The following is a 22871-nucleotide window of genomic DNA, read 5'->3' on the forward strand; positions in this document are numbered from 1 at the left end:
AACACAGTATTTGAATTCAGATTAAGAGCATGTTTGGATTCATGTTGAGAAGTTACAAAACGGACATTTATGCATTCCAATGCTACAAATGACAGTAATTATATCCATGAATTGAAAAAAAATAAATGCGTTACGTTGAATCTAACATTTTTTTCAAACATACACTAAGTCTCTCCCAAAATGACAGCTTAAGTAAACGAAGATGGCAGTAATTCTATGCCGATAAAATCAAATTGAGCATCACTCGAAAATGGCCCTTAAGGCCTTAACCCCAAAATACAATGGTACATTGGCACATTGAACTGTTTCCGCTACCAAATAGAAGCTATACGATTGACCGCATTCCACATAAAGGGAAAAATATTAAAAGACAAAAAGAAAATCCCGGAAATATCTAAATTCATTTACCCTGGATGGCATGGAATATCTAAATTTGGGTTTTGTATAACCAAATTGTAGCATGTACAAGAACAAAATATCGAACACCTCTCACTGGACTTCAAACACTATTATTTCTGCTATCTGATTTTTTCCGTTTAGCAGCAGCAAGTCGCGGCCGTAGCTGTATGGGCATGCAAGTAGGTAAACTTCCGTAAGTAAAATAATTAGGGGAAGGTGGAAATTTTTAAAATAATAGAAAAGCATAACATGTGTGAGATCAAAACTAAATAAATTAACTTTTATGATAGTGGACTGTACTTTTTTCCGTGTAAATTATGCACTAATGATCATGGAATGACAATATAGATTTTTTTTAACTAAAAGCCTTAGTCCTTGTCCCTGTTAATCGAGCCAATTCAACTCGAGAAATTATTTGCTTAATGTTAATTAAGTAAAACCAAAGAAACGCAAACTACTAAACAATTACCAAATATTCCTTTGACATAAATACAACAATAAAAATTACGCATACCATTTCTATATACTTCAGTTGCTTCAGTACTTGATCTGTTTCAAGCTCCTGCAGAAAATAAACGGGAAATGCCTAAAATTAAGTGAAAACATTAAACTACAGGAATTAACAAGATAGTGTTAAATATGCAAAAAGGGAAAATATGCAAGACCTAGACCCAGTATGCACAAATTATACATGAAAGCCCATGTGGAAGGCCTGGCTAGAGTCTAATGCAGTTACATAATAACTAGTTTGCATAATTTAAGAGAAGCAATATTTCCCAGAAATGTTTGAATTTACAGACAAGTACTTTAATATTTTTTTGTAATGAAATGGCAAAAGGGAAATGTGAGAGAGGAAAGACAAGAAAATATATTCGCTAATAAGACTTTGAATAACGGATACATACACTGGGTTCCCTACAAGTAATTACTATCTTGCCCAAGACACAATAATAATAGTACACTAAATTTTTTGTCATGATGCATAGGGCATATAGGGATGCTTGGTGGTGATGTTCAGTAAGGACATCTCTTCTAGATATCAGGATTGCTCTAATTTATGATAGACATACAATGAGCAAAAGACCTTGTCCAAATCCATATCTATATTCATCTTCGTATCCAATACATGCAAGGCACAATACTAAATATTCACTACATCACTTCTACATTTTAAATTGAATTTCACTATCAAATATTTTAAATAAATTTTCATATATTTGAACATGTCAGATAAATCCTAGATGTTTCATACTTCACATATAAATATCATGTTTTATATAAAACTAGTATTTTAGCATGAGCAATGTACAAGTTAAATATTTATTATACATAACAAAATTTATAATAAATTCTCCTTTGAATAAAAAAATTATAATAAATTATATATATAAATAAAGTGTTTAATATATAAGTAATTTGTATAAACATATTTTTAAATACACAAACTTTATTTTAGATTTATGATAAATAATTTTTATTGTAGCACAAATTTTTATTTATTAATAATTTATTTAAAATTTTAAAATTTAATTCATAAATAATTATAATAAATAAAAATTGAATTAGATAGGAAGTTAAAAAAATTCTTAAAACTCTTTGGTCAAAGAAAAATCCAAAAAAACAACTCACATACAATATAGTCATTCATGTTTAATATATATGGCTTGATTAAATTCTCACTAATATACAGTTGTGCTGTGTCGTATGTTTTTCCCATATGTAATGTCGTGTCCCATGTTCTGAATACTTGTATCTAAGTTATACTCATGCACTCTAACAAACACAACAATATTGTATTATTGTATTTGCAAGAACATATAGATCTGGCTATATTCAATCAAGGTTTAAAAAATTATCTAATCATAAATCAGTTTCAATGAAATACTTCTTGAACATAATATTTTATGCTAAAGAAGCTTTGTTGAGTTAAATATGTTTCACCTGAGGTACGGCACAATCAGCATGGGATGGATCCCAATGAACAGCACAAAAGCACTCCCACTTATCAGTTTCCTCTTGAAAAAGAGGGGCCCTGGCAAACAAAAATATTTGCTAGATTAATCCAATTTAAGCACAATCAACAAAAGACTCTTTCTCACTACTCATTTCTCCCTCCTGTATCTGAAAGAAAGCCGAAAATTCAACAAAAGGAAATAAGTAGAAAAGGTGTGTGATGATGTGCAAGGTACCAAAACTAAGGAAAATAAATGGGAAAGAACTGTATTGTTTTACTGTATGTCCCAAATAATCAGCAGCATTTGGCAGCAATAAAACCATCTGGTTCAGGCACTTTATCTTTAACTGTACACTAAATGACTCTTATAGTCTCCTCTGCAAAACTAATTGGCTTTACCTAATTAAATATGGCATCAATTCAACCTTTCAGTTAAAGGGATGAATTGATCATCAGGTATGACAGTTATTCTCTTTTATGTTGTAAGCTGATGGTGCCCTGCTACATTAGTATTGTTTGCTTGCACTGTTTGTTATGTCTCTGTAAGCTGTTTGGTTTTTGCCAGTTCACAATAGTTTGTTAGTTACTTTGTATCTTCCTTTGTACTCTATATTAACTGGTCTCTTTATTTATGAGATCAGAATATGAAATACAAGTAAAAGTTCTCAAAATTTTTCTCTTTCTTAGTTTCTTAGAATTGTACATGGTATCCAGAGCTTGTACCATCTCACATGGCCTTTGATCCTAATATGCGTCCTCTGCCACTGAATTCCTCTTTTTCACCAATGAATATACAATTTTCGTCTTCTCCAGTGCTTTCTTCCTTTTCATATCCAATCATTGAGAAATTATCTTATGATAATTATCTTGTTTGACTCCAGCAAGCGAATCAGTTATTCGTATGCATTGATTGCATAGAGCGGATCGCATGACTGATATTGAAAGTCTGGCATTCACAGCTTCGGAATTACAAGACCAGCTACTTCTAACATGGCTTCAATCATCGCTATCATCCTCCGTTTTACCCAAAGTTATTGGATGTCATCACCATTTTTATTCCAAGACCAAGGCGTAAGCTCAACACTTTTGATCTGAGCTTCGTCACAAGAAGAAAGGCGATCAATCAATTTCAAAGGTTCCCACAATAATTAAATCGATTTCTGATTTCTTTATAGGTGAAACTGTTTCTGTTAAAGATGCTCTTCTTGAAGCTTTACTTGCTGAATATGAAGTTGTTGTTGACATCCTCACCAGGCCTCTTGCAGTCTTGCCAGGACTCAGTTTTGTTTTCTAAGAGGTATACTCAGGCTTGAGTTCCTCACAATCCTGAGTTTGTAGGGGAGTAATAGAGTTCTTCTCTTTTATGTTGCAAGCTGATTGGCACTCTGCCACATCAGCATTGTTTGCTTGCACTGTTTATCATGTCTTCCTAAGCTGTTTGGTTTTTACTAGCTCAACATTAGTTTGTTACTTTGTTTCTTCCTCTATAACTCTTCTTTTATAATCTGTATAAACTGGTTCATTTGTTTATGAGATCAAAATATGAAATACAAGTAAAAGTTCTCAGTAGTTTTCTCTCTTAGTTTCTTAGAATTCTACAAGGCAAGAAGTATTATTCCTCAGGCTTTATGTAAATGTAACTACTACATACATAGCCTACTCAACAATAAGTCTTAAAGTTATCTCAAATATAAAGACTATCCAACAAAATAATAACTTAAAACCCCTGAGCAACAAACTCTCATTAAGTTTGAATTGCACCATTCTACAATATATATTTTTTTTTCTTGTTTCATGAATAAAATCTTAAATAAGAAGACCATCCCTCAAAATAATAACTCATGAAAACATTCAAAACAACAATGCCATGAGACTTACCTGCGCCATTTTCCACATACAGTTCCGTTTTCTCTATCTATAACCTCCTGACATTGAATCCAATTACCAACAGAGCTAAGTCTAATCGGACTTCTCATATTCTCTCCCTGCAGAACAGAAAAGCATTTTCCATCACTCAGAGACTCAAATCAAAATGCAGGTCATAAAGTAAATTAAAAGAATCTTACCGGCAGTCTATAAAATTCTGAATCTTTAATTTCCGATGGTTCAGGAAGTACATCTTCATCACTGCAAGAAACAACAAAACAATGTTGGTAGTGATTTAATAACGACCAAAATATGGCTAAAAAATAGACTCCTAATGAACAATGCTTAAATACGCACAATAAGAGAACCTCACTTCACCCAACCAAAGAAATCTCATCAGCTGTTCTTATGTTAACTGTGTATTATTCTATCAAAAGACTTGCTTAAAAAAGCAAAGAAAAGGCTCAAGTTCCTTTATTCTTTGTTATTGAAAGAGAGAAAAAACACATGCAAGAGATGTTGAAACCATATGTCTTAACTAAACAATGGAGTTCGTTTTACATAGACTTGATGCAATAAATACAAATAAGTATAGGAGATAATATTCCTATTTACATGATACAATAGACCTATAATTACAAAGATCCTAGTTAAATAAGGAAATAAATCCTAACAGACAATCTGGGATTCTCTAAAATAGTCTAAGATACAAAAAAAAAAAACAAAAAATGTTTTTAGTCCCTACATTTATCCAAAAACACATTTTTAGTCCCTATTGAAGGACCAAAATCACATCACTTTTGATAAATATAGGGACTAAAAACATTAAATTTTTAGTGGGACTAAAATCAACATTATGAAATATTGAGGAATTAAAAATATATTTTACCCAAAAAAATATTATCATGTTTCTTAGATTTACTAACACCCCTCGAGATGAAGCTTACTAAAGTTTTGTTTGGATAAACTTCTAAAGGCTTCTTTGGATAAACATAAGCTAAATTATATAAGCTAAAATTATAGCATATACATAAGCTAAATTATATAACACCTCTCGTATTAGTTTCTCCAAAAACTTATTTTTAACTATTTGGATAAGCAAAAAACAAAGTGCAGTTTCCAGGGGTAGTGTTGAAGCTGTATAGAGCCATGGTCCCCGTGGAACAAGGAGTACGGGAGCTTTTGTGGCTGAAAATGATAATAAGGCTGCTACAAATATTGCTCAAAACCCTATACAACATGACCAAAACCAAGCATGATAAAATTGATACAGTTTAATGGAGAAAGTTGATCAAGGTGTTATTTTGCAATCTCTTTGTTCCAACCTCTCCATAGTTGACAAACATAAAGGGTTGTTTATACCCAACTTTAAATTTCTTGTAAACAAGTTGCGCATGTTAAATATATTTGCACTAACTTGAGGGGGTGTCAGTTGGATAAAATAATTGGATCTGATTCTAATCTGATTTGATATTTGATTTTCTCCTATCTTTAATATAAATTATTTTGTAATCAGATTCGCTAGAGAATCTCTAACCAATTCTGCCTAATTGTACCCTCATTGTAATCTATAACAATATATTTATAATCTATAATCTATATCTATAACAGTATATAAAGGAGATACCTCTCTTTGATGTCTATTTTTTTTAGACATTTATAACCCACCATTATATTTTAATCTTTATCCCACCAATGTATCTCTTAAAGATAAAATAAATAAATAAAAATGTATACAAAAAATTAACTGTCTACTACATCTATTATAATTATACACTTATTTAGTTTTCTTATAATTGGAACACTGCCTTTTTTTCCTGATAGTTTTGTATTAATCAATGAATACGAAAATCAGTCTTTATGAATATGATCCTAGCATAGTTGGTACCTCCAGCCTTTGCCTAGAGAACAAGATACTCTATGTCCCCACCAATCACTTATTTAAATTGAAAGTTGAAACCAAAAGGATAAATTGCATTTTCAATCTCCTATAATATCCGAACCACAATTTTGTTGCTCAATTTTAGTTTCCTGATTTTGTAAAATCCACAATTTTGGTCCAACCATTACATATTCATCTGATGACCATTAAAATAGTAATGATAACAATGAACCAATATTAAGTTAATAACCATGTAATTAATATTTAACAATATTTAGGTTAAACTGCATTTTTAATCCCTATTTTTATCCTATAAAAGTGGGGAAAAAATATATATAAAAAATAGCAGGTTAAAAATCAGAACCAAAACTGCAATTTATCTTGGGTATTATTAAATATTAATTGTCATGTGATTTACTTAATGTCAAGTCATGATTAAAAACAGGTAACAGATGAACATTTATCAGTTGGACCAAGATTTCAAATTTAAGAAAATTGAAGGACTAAAATTTCTGAGTTAAAAATTGGAAGATCAAAATTGTGAATTGGATAATATAGGAGATCCAAAAGTCCAATTTAAACAAACCAAAATTAAATATTAATTGGGCACATTATGAAGTGGGCAACAAAACCCACAAAAAATAAGAGAGGCTCACTCAAAATATATCTTTAGATGTAACCAAAACATTTGGTATTCACAAATGATTAGACTTTTCAAACTTTCAATTTTTAGTGGGATTTTTGGAAGTCTTGAAAGGGGGATGAAGACATGTATATTGTGATGAACTGTGTTTAATGCATTGTATATTCTATTTAATTATGGATATAAGAATCCAAATTCAATACGTAAGTTTAGTATTCAAAGAATATTCTTTCAGAATCTTACCATACCTAACTGTTTTAAATATATTTGATTTGGTAAACTCTTACAAGTCTACAAGTCAAGTTTATGTACTCTCATGTTTGACAACCTTGGTTAGAGGTCACTTATGTTGGCTCCTAATGTACCATTCCAATTCTAGGGAGAAGATCTCCTTTTTACAGCCCACTTAATCAATAGAATGTCTTCAAAAGCACGCAAATTCAGTGCCACACACCCTACCATTTTATTAAAACACTAGGATCCTAACATCCATTCCCCTTTATCTTGGACCCTAAATCTACGAATGCATCTTCTTATGGTACACAAGATCAAAAAGGTTACAAATGCCATTTTCATTCAACCAAGAAGTTTTGTCACTATAGACCTTCCATCCTAGTTCTATACCATTCAAAGTGAGAGGACAGTATGAAAAACCCCAACTTTGGGAAATCAAAAAAATGGAGACAACCAGGGCCTTCCAAATTTTCCATTAAACGAAACCACCCCAAAAGCACATGTCCAAACTCACATGGTCGAACACCTCTATCTAATAACTGAAACCACACTACAACTTCAAGTGGTTGAACCCCTTTATTCTACTAAATCCCCCAATGAATAGTTTGTCGGTTTGTCCACATAAAGTAAACTTAGTAAAAGCTTATAATTAAAGCAACAACCACCAGTACAACTGATGGATGCTACAGAAACTTTAGTTCCAAACACTTGTGATTAAATCATTAAGATACCTTTTTATGGGGCCTGACCAGTCAAGAACTTCTGCTTGAAAACCTTTACCAACCCGCACACTAGTTGTATATGGCTTAGTGTCTCTCAGCATCAACAGTATGGGATTTAATTCAGCCTTAACTGAGGCAGTTCTGCATTTGCCAAATTCATTGTGGATGCCTGGTGATCTGATAATTGTCTCGTCCTTGAGAATTTTCTGCCTTTTTTTAAGACATGAATGACAAAACCACTCATCAATTGGTAATTTTTTCAATCGTGAATTGTAGCAAGACGGATGATATGCATCTTCACAATGATCACATAAAAGCATGTTCAATGAACTGTCTAAATGGCCACATATTTTGCATGACCTGGAACAGCAGCTATTACCAGTGGTGACACCATCTTCCCCAGAAGCCACATTATCTACAAGAAAATCTTCTCTAAGAAGTCCATGGCTTCTTAAAATATTAATGCAGAAATCCTTTTCTGTTACTTCTTCCCTTGTGGCATCCATGACAGAAACACTGGAAGAGGAGCATTCACCAGTTTCATCCATTTCAGTTTCCATATTTGGCTTTGAAGAGGAGCAACTATCATTTACACTGTCAATACCTACGATTTTATGTTTGCTATCTTTGGCTACTCCATCAAATAAGACTGAAGACACGGTAGGATCTTTAACCATTTCAATTTCACTCGTAACTTGAAAACCAGCAGGCTGATCCTTTGCTGATGATACATGAGCAGCGGAACTTATGACTGAAGGGCAGTTTGCACTTGCTTGGCCGTTAGTTGGTCCTTGCTTGAAATCTGAGTCCTTACGAAGCCTCTTTCTACTGTATACCATATTAGGTGCAGTGTTTTCTGTCATTATACTAGCAGTTGACAGCCGACCAAAGCTAATTAGACAGTTTGAGCTATAAGGATCATCACCATTCCTTCTATCTTCTTCCACTGGTTCAGCTTTTCTACACCGATCAAGAGGGTACTTATTGCAATTCAGACACACCTGCCAAGTTTCACCACTAGGCATCCGGTCACATAGAACATCTTTCCCATCATCAGATACATAACATAGACCAGCTTCTACTGAACTAAGGAGAGAAGTTTGTATTAACATTATCACCTGGATCCAATTCAGAAAAATGTTGTATATGCTACAGAGCCCCAAATATAAAAGAGTCAAGAAAACAGTGTTTCCATGTTTTGGATTAAAGATTATTGAACTGGTGAAGCATGTCCATCAATCTCATCCAGTCATCCCACTAATGGCCACCTGATTTAAAAATCATAAACAAAAGAAGGGAAAAAAAAAAAAAAAGATAAGAAACAAGTGTTAGTAGGGCAAACCATTTATTTTTACTAGTGGCATAATCCCATGATAGTTCTTTATTCCTAACTCCTTTTTTTTTAATATAAACAGACTAACAGAGAACTTATTAACAAGGGAAAAATGCAAGAGAATACAAAAACCTCAAAAAACTATACAAACAATTGAAAGGAATAAAAAACTAAGAACATGATACATGTAGCACGAAATTGTGATCTTTCTTTAGCTGTACCAAGGAAAAGACTTTATCAGAAAACCACAACTAAGCTAAGTGAACTGCTGAATCCCAAATGAACTCGAGAGGCAACACTTGACTAATAAAAATGATAATATTTCTTTTCAACCATGTACACCAAACAACCCCAAATCAAGAATAATGTCAAAGCCTTTTACCATCTCTATCTATTGGTTCAAAACTTATAAAATTAAAACATGAGAATTTCTAGAGAAGGGAAACCACTGAGCAATGCAGAAACAAATGAGACACATTTTCATAACTTGATTTGCACATGTCACAATGATGAGGAAACAAAGCAGTTAGAGGTCTTCAAAACTGAAATAAACCTTTCATATTAATCTGTTTTAGAAAAGCAGGCCAAACAAAAGATTTGACCTTTGAGAGAGTGATTGATTTCCAAGTTGACTTATCTAGAAGGAAAAAATCATTGCTACAAGATGAAGTGAGAATATAAAGGTAAGATTTGCTTGAAAATAAACCCGAGGTATCAAGAGATTAAATCTTCTGGTCTGGATTTAAAGAGATATGAGTTGAATTCAGTAAGACAAAAAGAGTCTGTAGTTGAGAGAATTCCCTACATGCAAACTTCTAAAAGAGTGAACATTCCACAAAAGATTCAGATGAAGAATAAATCTAAATAATTGGAGCATCCTGCAAATTAGAGAGATGAAGAAATCTAGGAAAAGGAAGCCAATTCTTTTCCCATCTGTCAATCATCAAATTCGTATCAAAACCATTCCAAAAACCTCAAATCTTAATTGATGTTATCAGATATTTTTTCTACCTGTTTCCAAAAGAAATAATCCATGCTTGTGGTTAAATCCCATTGTTCCATACACAATTAGTACAACCATTTTCATCTTTGTAATTCTAAAATTAGATAGCATAACCAGGCCAATTCAAAATCTGTGAATAATAAATTAACTTAGACAAATAGATTCTTTTAAAGCAAGGAAACGGAATGTACAATAACCATATGATGGGTATAAATATTTACAATCCACACAGAAAACCTCCTATTCAATCCATATAACTGGAGTACTGACGGCAAAAGGCTACCCAGATTAAAGAATACAAATACAACTTATATGCTATGTCTAAAAGCTTTTAGGTGGAGATAATAGAGAGAAAGAGGAAGGAAAAGGGGTGGAGGGTGAGTTACTTGCCTTGTTTACATGTTTAATGAAAGGAGGAAAACTTACTTCCTATAAATGTAGAGGGAACAAGCATTATATCCCCTTGTAAAAATTATATTAAGGGTTTAAATCTTTCAAAGTCTTCCAAATAAGGGTTTAAGTCACATTTCCCCTCCCCATTTGCACTTCTTACCTTCCATCCAACAATAAAAAAAGTTGTCCCTTTAATTGAGGTCGGTTACATGAATCACACAACGCCATTGGGCTTGGTTAAGAACCAAATGCACAGGAAATTATTCTCAATGAAATTCCTCATGACAACTTCCTCTAGTGTCCTTTTTGGTCTCCCTCTCCCTCTTTTCACAAGATTGAAAACCATGTAATCTCCTCATTGATACTTCAAATGGCCTTCTTTGTACATGTCCAAATCACCATAAACAATTTTCTGTCATTTTCCTCATCCAAGTTTACACCAATATCTTCTCATACACAATCATTTCATATCTTGCCCTTTCTTATGTGACCACACATGTCCATCATTCTTAGAAGGTGGTTTGGGCCTAACTCAACTGACTTATAAGGTGAGGGTTGTTTCATATGTCCCAATACACCCAACACTATTTGGTTTGATGCGTGTATAAATGGTGGATGACCTTTTTTAGGGAATCTATGATAGCTCTAATACCATCTTAAGAAAGTAAGTTATGAGTCTAATTTAACTTTATAAAATCAGCTTGTAAGGTGAGGATTGTCTTTATTTTATATTCACTATTATGACAATTCACTAGTTAATGTTAAATCTCTAACACATACCTCTCTTTTCGGGGACTAGTTCTCAAGTGTGATATTTATAGGACTGAACATTTGTAGATGCTCAGATAATGAATCAATAGTGGGTGGTCCAATAGACTCAATAACTTGGGAAGACAGACTATGATACCATTTGAAAAGGTAGGTTTGAGTCTAATTCAACCCTACAAAACCAACTTGTTATTCAGGTTGTCAGCCATTCCCAATAATCTTAAGATTCTTCCTTCGACTCTCACATTTTTCTCTTGTTCCTTTAAAACTCAACATTCACTATCATAGAGAATAGTTGAACATACAACTGTGCAATAAATTTTTTTTTTTTAGATCAATAGGTACTTTTTAATCACTAATAACTCTTTATCGTTTTCTCTATTTTAACCCTCCCACTCGTATCTTGTATCTAAGAGTCTCATTAATTTCTCCTAGAATTTTAAACTTAGAAACTTATGGTATGACAGATTATCCCATCCAAACATGGATAAAAAATCAAGTCAATTCTAAAAGTCTAAAACACATGATCAATTGATACCAAATTAGGAATTATAATACACCATTCCCCAAGTAATTCAAATCTACAATCTATATAATTGACAGTCCTGATACAAGACAAAGCCACCTAGCAAAAATTACTAACAGCACACTATATCCTGATATTTTTTTCCCTTTATAACAAAAAAAATTGTACCCCTTAAATGTGAAATGCCCGAGCATTTTTAAGAACTAAACAGGATCTCTCCTCCATAAATAACAGATGTTCAAGCTCATCCACCTTCTCACAAAAGCTTACACACAACATTAATCCACTTCTCCACTCTGCTTGACAAATAGGAAGGAAGTGAACAATGGAAATAACTTTATAGAAATCAACACAGTTTCCATATGTGAATGGTCAAATTCAAGCCCCAAACCAACAAAAGTAGGACCAAATACATCCATAATGAAGTTGTGGCCGTAATCATGATTCTTGGCCATAACGTTAAGGTTTTGGGGTATTTGCGACCACAAATACAGTTGCATTTGTCCGCAATTTATCCCAATAACAAGGATCACAATGAATCTGTGACTATAACCACATCCACAATTTAAAACCTCGGTCTTATTGATAATACACGATATCACTAATTTATTATATAGAATAAATGAATTGGGCATGTCTCAGTGAGAATTTGAACATTGGTTTGACACGTGGGGAATAGGCAAATGACTAAATGAAACTAATATTGAAAAACTAAACTTGTATTAATTCATGATTATTAAACGACATTTTTAATTTAAAAAAAAAAAATACTCACAACTTCCCAAAACTTGCATCATTTTGATAAATAAAAGTTAAGTAGCACCAAATTAGGAATTATAATACGCCATTGCCCCACATAGGTAAAACAGGCATGTTCTCATCCTTGCGAGAAAAAGACCATGCAGAGGGCATATCATATAAAAGCAATAACATTGAATTCACCAAAGATGATATGATAATTTAACAATGCAAAGAAAGAAAGAATCTTATAGTTTTGTAATCACTTTAAAGAATGCATGACACAAGTTCTCCCTGCTCTTCTCGTTTCCATCGAAACAAGTGACTGCAAACCAGGGCAATAAAACCTTTCTCAAAGCTTGAAATAAAATTCTAACCCAATCTCCACTTAAGTCTATGAAAGGGATTTATAATAATCAAATCTTGAATCAGGTTTTTGCTGATCCATCAATCAAAATCTTCCAAAGCAGAAGAAAACATGTCTTCTTAAATAATTAGGAATGGAAGTTCCATGATTCTTGTTTATGGGTTTCCCCTATATTTAAGACAGCCTATGGATCATTCCAATTTCAACATCCTTCTTGCAATAAATAACAATCTAGAAAGAATAAAAATCAAGAACCAAGGTTAGGGCAGACTGCAGAGTTAATGCCAATAAGGTAAAAATCAGATGCAATTGAAACCAAGATTAAATTAAATGTTCCAGAACCTCTATAGGAAATAGCAATAAAGTAGACAGTAATTTGCGGCTTTAACATTAGGAAAGAAATAGCAAACAGTAAAAAAAGTAGAAGAACGATATGAATAAAAGAGAAGAGGAACGAAGCATCACCCAATCGGATCAGAAATGAGAAAGGCGAGTTGAGACCCAAAGTGTTCAAAGCAACAAACGAATAGGTTTTAACTTTTAAAACCGCCCCTTCCCTTCACATCACAATTCACAAGGCAACGCACCATTCAAAGCCTTAAATGCCCAAAAGCATATATAACCCTTCTGTTTCTTGGTCGATCTTGTTTCAAAAACACAGACACTGCCTCACAATTATTTTGTTTTCAATCCTAAGGAACCAACTTTCTCTTCGTTCATTTCTATAGGAATCTCACTTGCGCTATTCTTGATTTAAACAATCATACACAGATTTATATGCGACCTTGGAGCCCACCAATTTCCTAATTCAATTTAAACTGTGGAGGCACTCCTCCCAAATTTTGTATTTGGGAAAACGGTTATGCTAATCATTGATTTTATTTTCTTAAGAATGTGCTTACAAATTTGATAAATAAAAATTATAAAAAACTATCAAACATTAAATGTGATGGTGGGAGCTGGACATTATGATAAGTTTGAATTTTGTCATGTAATTGAATTCTCACGGTTTTTCTTTTTTTATCAAAAGATTGAAGTTAAAATAATTATTTATTTTTATATATAAAATCTAAGTTATATTTCTTTCCTTTTTTTTATGTTTAATGTTTATGTACAAAAATTAAGAAAATAATTAATATTTTAGTTCTTTAAAGTATTTATTATTTATTTTTTATTATACCTTTTAAGTGATCCAAGAAAAAATAGATATATTAAAAATAAATAAATAATTATTCAATAAATATACATTAATTATCAAGAATAAAAATAAAAAAATTAATAAATTATTAATTTTAAAAAAATAACAATAAAAAAAATGTCAAAATAATTATAAATAAAAAATGAATGGAATAATGTATAATATATTAATTATTTTTAAATTAAAAATATATATAATTAAAATATATTTTAATTTAATGAAACATATTAAATATTTTTTTTTTTTTTAAAATATGCATTTTAACTAGTTAAGAAAGTAAGTAATATTAATTTTAAGAAAGAAATAATATAGAACATGTGCTTTAATTGATTAAAAAAAATATATAAATATTAATTAAAAGAGAAAAATAATAAAAATAAATTTTAAAAAAATTTATAAAAATATAATAAAATTATTATTATCAACTAAGTTAAATATTTTTTTAATCTTGACAAAATAAGTATTTATGTCTTATATATAGGTAATAAGTAAAATTATAAGAATAATTTTAATTATTTTATAGTAGTAGCACTATATTATTAGTGTTTAATAAATATATTATCGATTTAAAAGATTTTATGTACCTAACTATTAATAATTAACAATGATGTAATATTTACAGAGATTCCATATTAAGTGGATAAAATTATCATGTAATTAGATTGTATATCATTTTTTTTCTCGTATTCTAATTTGTTATATTTTCAACATACTAAATATGTTTATTTTTGTTTTTTGTTTTTACAAAATACTAGTACGAGAAAATAATACTTCGTGTATTTTTTTTTTTTTTGCAAGAAAATGGTTGTATGAAAAATATTAAGATTTTAAAATAGATAATCGTATTAAGTGAATTTTTTAAATTATGGAGAATGAGTAAAATAAATTTAGAAATAAAAATGTGTAATCAAGAAATTGAAGGAAAAAAAAAGGTAATTATCCCAATAACCGAATTATAATACGATAATAAGATATTAAAGGGGTCAAGACACTTATATACATAAATTGTAGAAGATATAAGAATTTTTTTTTCACATTCAAGGGTATATATAAAGGTCTATTAAAAAATTGGAGATCAAAAGGATAATTACTAAAATGTATCTTATTTATAATAGGTAAAAATTATAAGATGATATAGCATCTATACGTGTAAAATGTCTAGTTATAAAATTGGAGATCAAAAGGATAATTACTAAAATGTATCCTACTTATAAAATCCTCTCATTTTTTCAATTTTTTTTCCTTTCAATTTCTTCTCTAAACCAAACATATCTTCAGAGAAGATATCTAGTTATTTCCATAATTCAGTTTTTATTAAGATATGAATTTCATGAATTTAACTATTAAATTGTGTAATATCATATCACTTTATGCATGTTAAACAACGAGTATTCAAAGGACAAGTTTATAAGAGTTTTTCTTAATTCTTATTCAATTCCAAAATTTAATAAATTTATTTAAACTCAAATATGACTCGATCAATAAATTTGTGGAATGAAACAAGTTAATGTCTTGTTAACATAATAATATTACATGTAATAAACAAGTCACAAAATTAAAGAAGGAAATAAAAATAAGATATATAATATAATATAATATTGTGTAAAATGTTATTTATTAACTTGAAAACTTTATTATTGATCCTAGAGGGTCGAGGCACTTCATGCCTCTAATAATTATATACAGACGAATATTAAAAGTTACAGATAGTTATTTAAAAAGAATATAATTTTTTTTTTTATATTTTAAGAGGTATAATAGTCCACTAAAAAGTGGAGACCAAAGAAGTGGTTACTAAAATATATCTCTTTTATAGTAAGTATAAATATAATATTACAAAAAGAAAATATTGTCCAATTGATATGCGGTGGAGTGTTGGTGACATGTATAAAGTTGACAACTCTACTTTGATATTTTTCGAAGTTGATGAGTGTGGTGGCTCATCTAAGATGATGGAGTGATGGTGGCTCCTTAAAGGAACATTGTGATGCTCATGTCGATTAGGATTTTGATTATACATTTTTTTAATCAATGTTTTGATTAACATGTGTTTAGTGTTTTTTTTAAGTTAGATCAATAGGATGTAATTATTTGTTCACTTATATTATATTAATTATAGAGGATAATTCTTAAATATTTTTTTTTAACTTTCAAGTGTTCATGTGCAAAAATTAATATATATTTTTAAGTTTATACTATTATTGCGTAAGGATAAAAAAATTATCACAAATTATTTATCTGATCATATTCTTTTACGAATTATTTGGTCAATTTTTTTTCCTCTAATCAACCCTTATACTTTAACAAAGAAATCCTTCTTGAAGAAATCTAAACACCTAAACTTGACCCGACAACTATAAGCACTAGTGTGTGTGCTTTTAGCATAACTTCTTCAATATCTTATTCGATTAGAAAAAGGTGAAGATTCAAAAACATGTGAGTTCATTTTTCTTGCTCTATAGCCCATTTTGAACCCCATCTTGTGATAACATCAAGCCCAAAGGCCAAATCCAAAAGGAATCAAGAGGAGTGAACTAGGCTTAAAGGGTTTAGGGTCACCAAATTTGAGGTATTGTCCGCTTTGATACTCGTTGGGCCGTCACGATTTTGTCCTTAAAAGGTGCCTCGGTGGATTAAGGAAGGAGGGTGTTTATAAACTACCCTTAGCCTTGACTCCTAAGTGATGTGAGACTTTTAGGCACCAGAACAAACCCCCCAGTCGATGCTAAGGGACAACAGTGGCCTAGGCCCTCCTTCTAGCACCAAATGTTTATACCGTAAGTCTGTTGTCATCGTTAGGGTCACCACATCCGAGGTATTGTCCACTTTGGCACTCGTTAGGCCATCACGATTTTGTCCTTAAAAGGCACCTCGGTCGGTTAAGGAGGGAGGGTATTTATAAACTATCCTTAGCCTCGACTCCTAAGCGATGTCGGGCTTTTAGGCATACCGGAACACTTTCAAGTGTTGGTAAACTTGTCAAGGACTTCACATAGGGTTGCTTTACTTGGTGGTTGAGTACCTACAGTTCTTGCATACTTGGATTGCTTGGTTACAAGAGATATTATAGCACCTCAAAAGTGGGGTGAAACATTGGAGATACTAACCTTTCATTTCTGATTTGTGTAGGAGTTTAATTGAAAAGGAAGATTTAGTAACAAATCTAGAGATGGAATTTTTTGTCACAAAGTTTTTCCATTACAAAATCCGTTTCAAAATATGTCTCTAATTATGTCACTAACGATGGTAGAATTGTTGTTTTTGTTGTTTAAATTTCTTTGTTTTCTTTTCTTGCTAATCTTGGTCATTACTTTGGAAGTGGTCTTTGGGAGGTTCCTAGTATCTCTCAAAACTTCCAATTGGTTGTAATAGTTCATTTAACCGTTAGTGCTTGTGAAAGTGTCATAAGGGACTCCAAGTGTCACTTAGATTTCCATTAGAAACACATATAGTTTTAACATAAGTCATTCATTTTAGTACTTGTGGAAGTGGCTTGAGAGACCTTCTTGTGGTGTCATCTCAAGCTTCCACTAGGTTGCATTCATACAACTTGCATTTTTCTTTATTTGTTCTATACATTAGTTTACTTCCTATTTGTGTTCTTATGGATGTTTTAGATAATTATAAATGTTTAGAAGGTTCCTTGTTACCTATTACTATTAGGGGTACATGCACACACATATTTGAAAATTTTTGTGAAAAAATTTTATCACTCAATTTTGTGAAAACCTTTTTCAAAAGCTTTGTGAAAATTTTAGAACAAACATGAGTGATCATTCTCATCATTCTAGTGTGCATGATCATAATTCCAATAGTAGTATAACTAGTATTAGAAAATAAATAAGGGAATTAAAGGAGTGGATCAAAAAGAGAGAAGTGAAAATAAATATAAAAAAATGGATCTCTTAGGGAGTTACTTAGAAAACTAGTGTTGAACAATGAAGGGCCCTCATGGCCTAGGAGTCAACAATGTTTTCCTAGTCACCCAAGTGAAAGGTCCTATGGTAGTCTTTATCATGATGATTACTATCAAAGACCCCTTAGGCAATAAAGGTCTAAGCATGAACATAGATAACCTAGATTGGGAAATGAAGGTGGAACAACTCTTCACTTGTCACAAAGTGAGTGAAGAGAAAAAGATTCCCATGGCTACCTTAAGCTTTCAAAGAAATGTCATGTATTAGTGGACTTATTTTAAGAAAGAAAGAATAATTCACCATAAACCCTCCATACAATATTGGAATGAACTCCAAAATTCCTTAAAAGCCTCCTATTATGAAAGGGAGTTGATGGATAAACTTTAAAGACTTCAACAAAGAAACCTAAGTGTGGAGGAATATAGGAAATAAATGAAGTTACTTATGATGAGGGCTAAAATTAAGGAAGGAGAAAGAACCACCATTGCTTGGCTCCAAAGTGGACTTAATCTTGAAATTAGAAATAAGGTTGGAATTAGGGTTGAACTTTTATCTTATAGAGATTTAAATGAACTAGTTCAACTTTGCATTAGGGTAGATCAATAAATTAAGAGGAAGGCTTCTCACAAGAAGGAATCATTTACCTTTTTACACCCTAAGAACCTAAAGAAGGAAGAATACTTTTCTAAGAATCACCCTAAAAGAGAACCATCCATAGAAAAAGAAAGGTATAAGTCTTCACATAAGGAAGAAGCCCTTAGTTCCTAAACTAGCAATATAAAAGTGCTTTAAGTGTCTTAAGAGAAGCCACATTGTTTCTCATGTCCTATTAAGAAGACCATGTTTATGAGGGGCACATACACTTATAATAGCCAAAAAGAGGTTATTTCCTCTTCATCCACCTCTAGTAGTAATGTAGAAAGAGAAGGAGTGAAGGTGATACTTGGATCTAGGAGAAGGAAAGCTTAAAAGACTAAATCAATTCATCTTCTCAAGCAATCCTCCATCATCTTGATTTGTCCATGTTTGTTATATTTGAATCAAGGAAATATGTAACTTTGGGGATCTTTTGTATCTATTACCATTACAAATGGGGTCAAAGGGGATTCTTCTTGCTATACATGAACATGGAAGATTAGATGGCATAGAATCTCTTTTGACATCATTCGTAATGGTAATAGACACAAGAACTTCAAAGTCACGTATTTTCTCGATTGAAACATAACAAAGATAGAAGACAAGAATTTATTATGAAAATAAGAAATAAATAATTTAGGTGAGTCAAGATGAAGTTCAAAATGAGGCACAAAGCAATAAGAGTGAACTCACCTACTTTTAGGGTTTTCACAAAATTAATGAAGACGTAAGTGAATGTGTGCGTCATAGTAAACCTTTCTCCTTTTCATATCGGTGAAGATAGTGAAGGAGTTTCAATACAAGAACACAACTGCTAAAGACTGTTGGTTCCTGTTCTAGTTTCTTCAAGAAGGATTTCTCCATTAGAGGAAAAGGGTTGAAGATGACCCATTAAAAAAAACTCAATAACTTTTCAAAAAAATCAAGACCCAACTTGTAAGTAAATAATCCTGAGGTAAATTTTTTTATCCTTACTTCATATATATATATATATATATATATATATATATATATATATATATATATATATATATATATATATATATAGTTAATCACATATACACTGTCAATGTAAAGGCAACCAATTATATCTTTTAATTGTGTCGTGTTACTGTTAAAAGTAAATGTGTTTACAGTGACATGACACAATTAAAAGATATAATTGGTTGCCAGTGTAAAAAAACTTTACACTAACAGTGTATAGATGATTAACTCATATATATATATATATATATATATATATATATATAAATAAATAAATAAATAAATCCCTAAGAGTTGAGAATAATATTTAAAAAAAAAACAAAACTTAGGTGCAATTTATTAAATGTAGTTAGTATTATTCTCTAATTAGATTCAAAATTTATGATTTATAAAAATAGCGTTCATAATTGACCATTTTGAAGCCATAATCAATTACCCTTATGATATAATTGATTATGTGTTCATCATTTATTGGATTTTCATCCGAAACAAATTAGTGGATTATTTTCAAAGTATAGTTAATTATTTGCACAATTTCACTTTAAGAACATGCAAAATAATCAATTATTTTGGCTTGTGATTGATTATTTGGAAAAAAAACTCTTTTATGTAAAACATATACAACTCAAAATAATCGACTATAAGTTATGTTAATGAATTATTAACACAAAATTTTCATATTTTTTCTCATTTTGAAAAAAAGTTTACCTATTTTATTCATCATCAAATTTACGTACCTTAAAAATTCATGATCAAAAGTTTATTAACCCAATTTGATGACTCTTAACCGCAGCTTTGTTTGGTAACATTGAGCTTGTGCTTGATTGATGCTACCAGATTTGCAAAATAATTTATTTTAGAGAATCTGATAGCAGAAGAGACACGAGAGAATTAAAAAGGGTAAGGAATTTGTGGAGAGAAATGGATGCGGCATTGTCCTCCTCCTCCATCTCTCCGCACACGTCACTGCTTTGTTCCTCAAACACCAACTATCGCCCCGCCGTTATTCTTCCCGTTAATCTCTCTCTCTCTCTCTCTCTCTCTCAAACAGAGACATTTGCAATTGCATTATTCATTCTGCTTTTTGATTGGTACTGCGCGCAGGGATTGGGAAACAACACGGGTGACTACCAGAGGTTGAAGCAAACGCTGAAGGAGAAGTACGGCGTTCAAACCGTGGTGGCTAAGGTGTCCAGACTTGATTGGCTTCGCAACGCCGCTGGTTTGGTCGACCCCAATTACTGGCGTGCCACTCTTCAACCCACACCTGTCCTCGATTGGTAAAATTAACATCTTTCATTCTCTCTCGCTCTATGTAACTAACTAACTAACTCACTCTGCTAGCCTAGGTATTTAGAGAGGGTTCACCATGCTGTTCAACAGGCCAAGGAAACACAAGGACAAGGTTCAACTGCCACTGTCTCATTGATTGGACACTCCGCAGGAGGATGGCTTGCACGTGTGTATATGGAACAATTTGGATTCTCCCATGTCTCCCTCTTGTTGACTCTTGGAACCCCTCACCTGTAATTTCCTTTCTCTTTCCATCTTCATTCTTCAACGCTCTAGGACTGCTCTAATCAGCTTCACTTTTCAGTCCTCCCCCAAATGGCGTGTCAGGGGTTATTGATCAAACGCGGGGTCTCCTTCATTATGTTCAAAAAAATTGCTCCAAACCTGTTTACACCCCTCAACTCAAGTATGTGTGTATAGCAGGGAGGTAAGCCAATTTTTACTTTGTCTTTCAATCTTGGATAATATATTACAAATTCTTTTTCCATATTCAATTATACTACTGCCACAAAATGAAGGTATATTAAAGGGGCTCGACTCTTTGGCAACTCCGATCCGACTATTGAGGCTGAGGCTGTAGTTCCAACTGATAGTTCTCAGCTAGTATCCGAGGCTGCCATTATGAACACTGACCCACCTAATACAACATTACGTGCTCGCTTTGTTGGGCAAGGATACAAGCAGGTGAATCTTCTTTTTTTAACTCTTCATTTATACTCAAACCTACATATCTGACCAAAGCTGTAAGAGTTTGTTAGGTTTGTGGGCAAGCAGATGTATGGGGCGATGGTGTTGTGCCAGAAGTATCAGCTCATCTCGAGGGTGCACTTAACATTTCCTTCGATGGAGTTTATCACTCGCCAGTTGGTGCAGATGATGTAACCAGACCATGGTATGGTTCCCCTGATGTGTTGGACCAATGGGTAGGACACCTCCTTAATTAACTTGAAGATGTTAGACCACTTCATCTAAGTCATGGCATCGATCTTCCCTTTATATCTTTCTTGAATTTGTGCCATTGGATTTTGTTGTTATTTAATCTATTTGTGAGTCATTATTTTATCATTCTATAATCCCCTTTTGTAAAAAAACTACAGCTAACCCTTCCAACGAGTCCGTGTTGTTTTGTCTTGAGATGATTCATGCCAGAGTTGCGAGAGTTTTTGCCTTTGGACCCGAAACCACACATGAATCTTTCTATTCATTTCACTCTCACACTTCATTATAAAATTTCCTATTTTTTTTGTTTTTTTATGTAATGAACCTATCTTTTCTTTTCTGTTTTTTTATATTATAAAATATTGAAAACAATTATCAATAAGTATTACAGACTTTTCCTAATTTTTAAAGACTTGCATTTCACATTTTCATCAAAATTATGGGGTTAAATTCTCACCTTGAAGAGACTTTAAGTTAATGAAGACAAAGGATAAAGAATTTTTCAATGATTATTCTGACAGGCTAATGAATGTGGCGAATCAAATTGGGTGAAACATTTACAAAACAAAAGGTGGAAGAAAAGATAATAAAGATGCATTACCATTACGGACGACAATGAGTAAGCATACTGTAGTATTCCCCCATTTATACATTTTAAAATAAAAATAAAAAATTACTCTTAGTCGAACTCATGTATGCGTGGGAAATAACTTAAATCTTATTTCTGTATATACTTGTACGTGTTACCCACACCTTCTTTAAAGTCGGGATAATTTTTTTTAAATTTTAGGCAAAATTTATATTCAATATTTTATATAATACATATTTGACAAGTATATCAACTGACAAATAGTAAAGAGAACAAAAGTCTAAGTTATCCATCCAAAGAGACTTGTGTTTATAATTATTTAATGTAAGTATGATATTAAATAGGTAAATTAAAAATTTATTAAATTGAATTATGTAAAGAAATAATTAATTGCAGAAACTTAAAGAAAACAATAAATTGGATGAAATTAGTATAGAATAAAAGTAATCATGATTCACTAACTTTTTTATATAAAATTCTATAAATT

The 22871-nt window shown here is 31.7% G+C and overlaps 2 protein-coding genes across 4 annotated transcripts; one reads left to right on the top strand and one right to left on the bottom strand.

The window, feature by feature from the left end:
- Positions 1–111: 111 nt before the first annotated feature.
- On the bottom strand, positions 112–13694 carry LOC109810176 (RING/FYVE/PHD zinc finger superfamily protein). Of its 3 annotated transcripts, XM_083073842.1 has the most exons (8): positions 13294–13693; positions 8819–8968; positions 7710–8701; positions 4420–4480; positions 4232–4338; positions 2341–2431; positions 914–985; positions 112–562 (listed from the first exon to the last, which is right to left on the bottom strand). In XM_083073842.1, exons 3-8 carry the CDS (start codon positions 8561–8563, stop codon positions 500–502), a joined length of 1248 nt encoding a protein of 415 aa, XP_082929968.1. In that variant the 5' UTR covers positions 8564–8701; positions 8819–8968; positions 13294–13693; the 3' UTR covers positions 112–499. The 3 variants fall into 3 exon arrangements, with proteins under 3 accessions (XP_082929968.1, XP_082929967.1, XP_020229162.1); XM_083073841.1 differs by having other exon boundaries at positions 7710–8968; positions 13294–13694; XM_020373573.2 differs by having other exon boundaries at positions 914–961; positions 7710–8968; positions 13294–13691.
- Positions 13695–20418: 6724 nt separating this feature from the next.
- LOC109810241 (alpha/beta-Hydrolases superfamily protein) lies at positions 20419–21990 on the top strand. Its single transcript, XM_020373661.3, has 6 exons — positions 20419–20577; positions 20668–20843; positions 20913–21089; positions 21161–21283; positions 21375–21540; positions 21615–21990. The coding sequence occupies exons 1-6, from the start codon at positions 20485–20487 to the stop codon at positions 21798–21800; spliced, it is 921 nt and encodes a 306-aa protein (XP_020229250.1). The 5' UTR covers positions 20419–20484; the 3' UTR covers positions 21801–21990.
- The last annotated feature ends 881 nt before the right edge of the window (positions 21991–22871 follow it).

Source organism: Cajanus cajan, chromosome 4 (genome assembly GCF_000230855.2).
Source record: "Cajanus cajan strain Asha chromosome 4, NIPB_CcT2T_4, whole genome shotgun sequence".
NCBI lineage: Eukaryota > Viridiplantae > Streptophyta > Magnoliopsida > Fabales > Fabaceae > Cajanus > Cajanus cajan.

What these genes read in the sequence shown, in the direction of transcription:
- LOC109810176 (XM_083073841.1), bottom strand. Translation starts at nt 8,812, where the DNA reads ATGTTAATACAAACTTCTCTCCTTAGTTCAGTAGAAGCTGGTCTATGT. An exon ending in TGGTCAGGCCCCATAAAAAG is followed by an intron (nt 4,481 to 7,709) that starts GTATCTTAATGA and finishes TGTTTCTTGCAG; the next exon opens with TGATGAAGATGTACTTCCTG. An exon ending in AACTGAAGTATATAGAAATG is followed by an intron (nt 563 to 913) that starts GTATGCGTAATT and finishes ATGCCCATACAG; the next exon opens with CTACGGCCGCGACTTGCTGC.
- LOC109810241 (XM_020373661.3), top strand. Translation starts at nt 20,485, where the DNA reads ATGGATGCGGCATTGTCCTCCTCCTCCATCTCTCCGCACACGTCACTG. An exon ending in GCCCCGCCGTTATTCTTCCC is followed by an intron (nt 20,578 to 20,667) that starts GTTAATCTCTCT and finishes TACTGCGCGCAG; the next exon opens with GGATTGGGAAACAACACGGG. An exon ending in TTGGGCAAGGATACAAGCAG is followed by an intron (nt 21,541 to 21,614) that starts GTGAATCTTCTT and finishes AGAGTTTGTTAG; the next exon opens with GTTTGTGGGCAAGCAGATGT.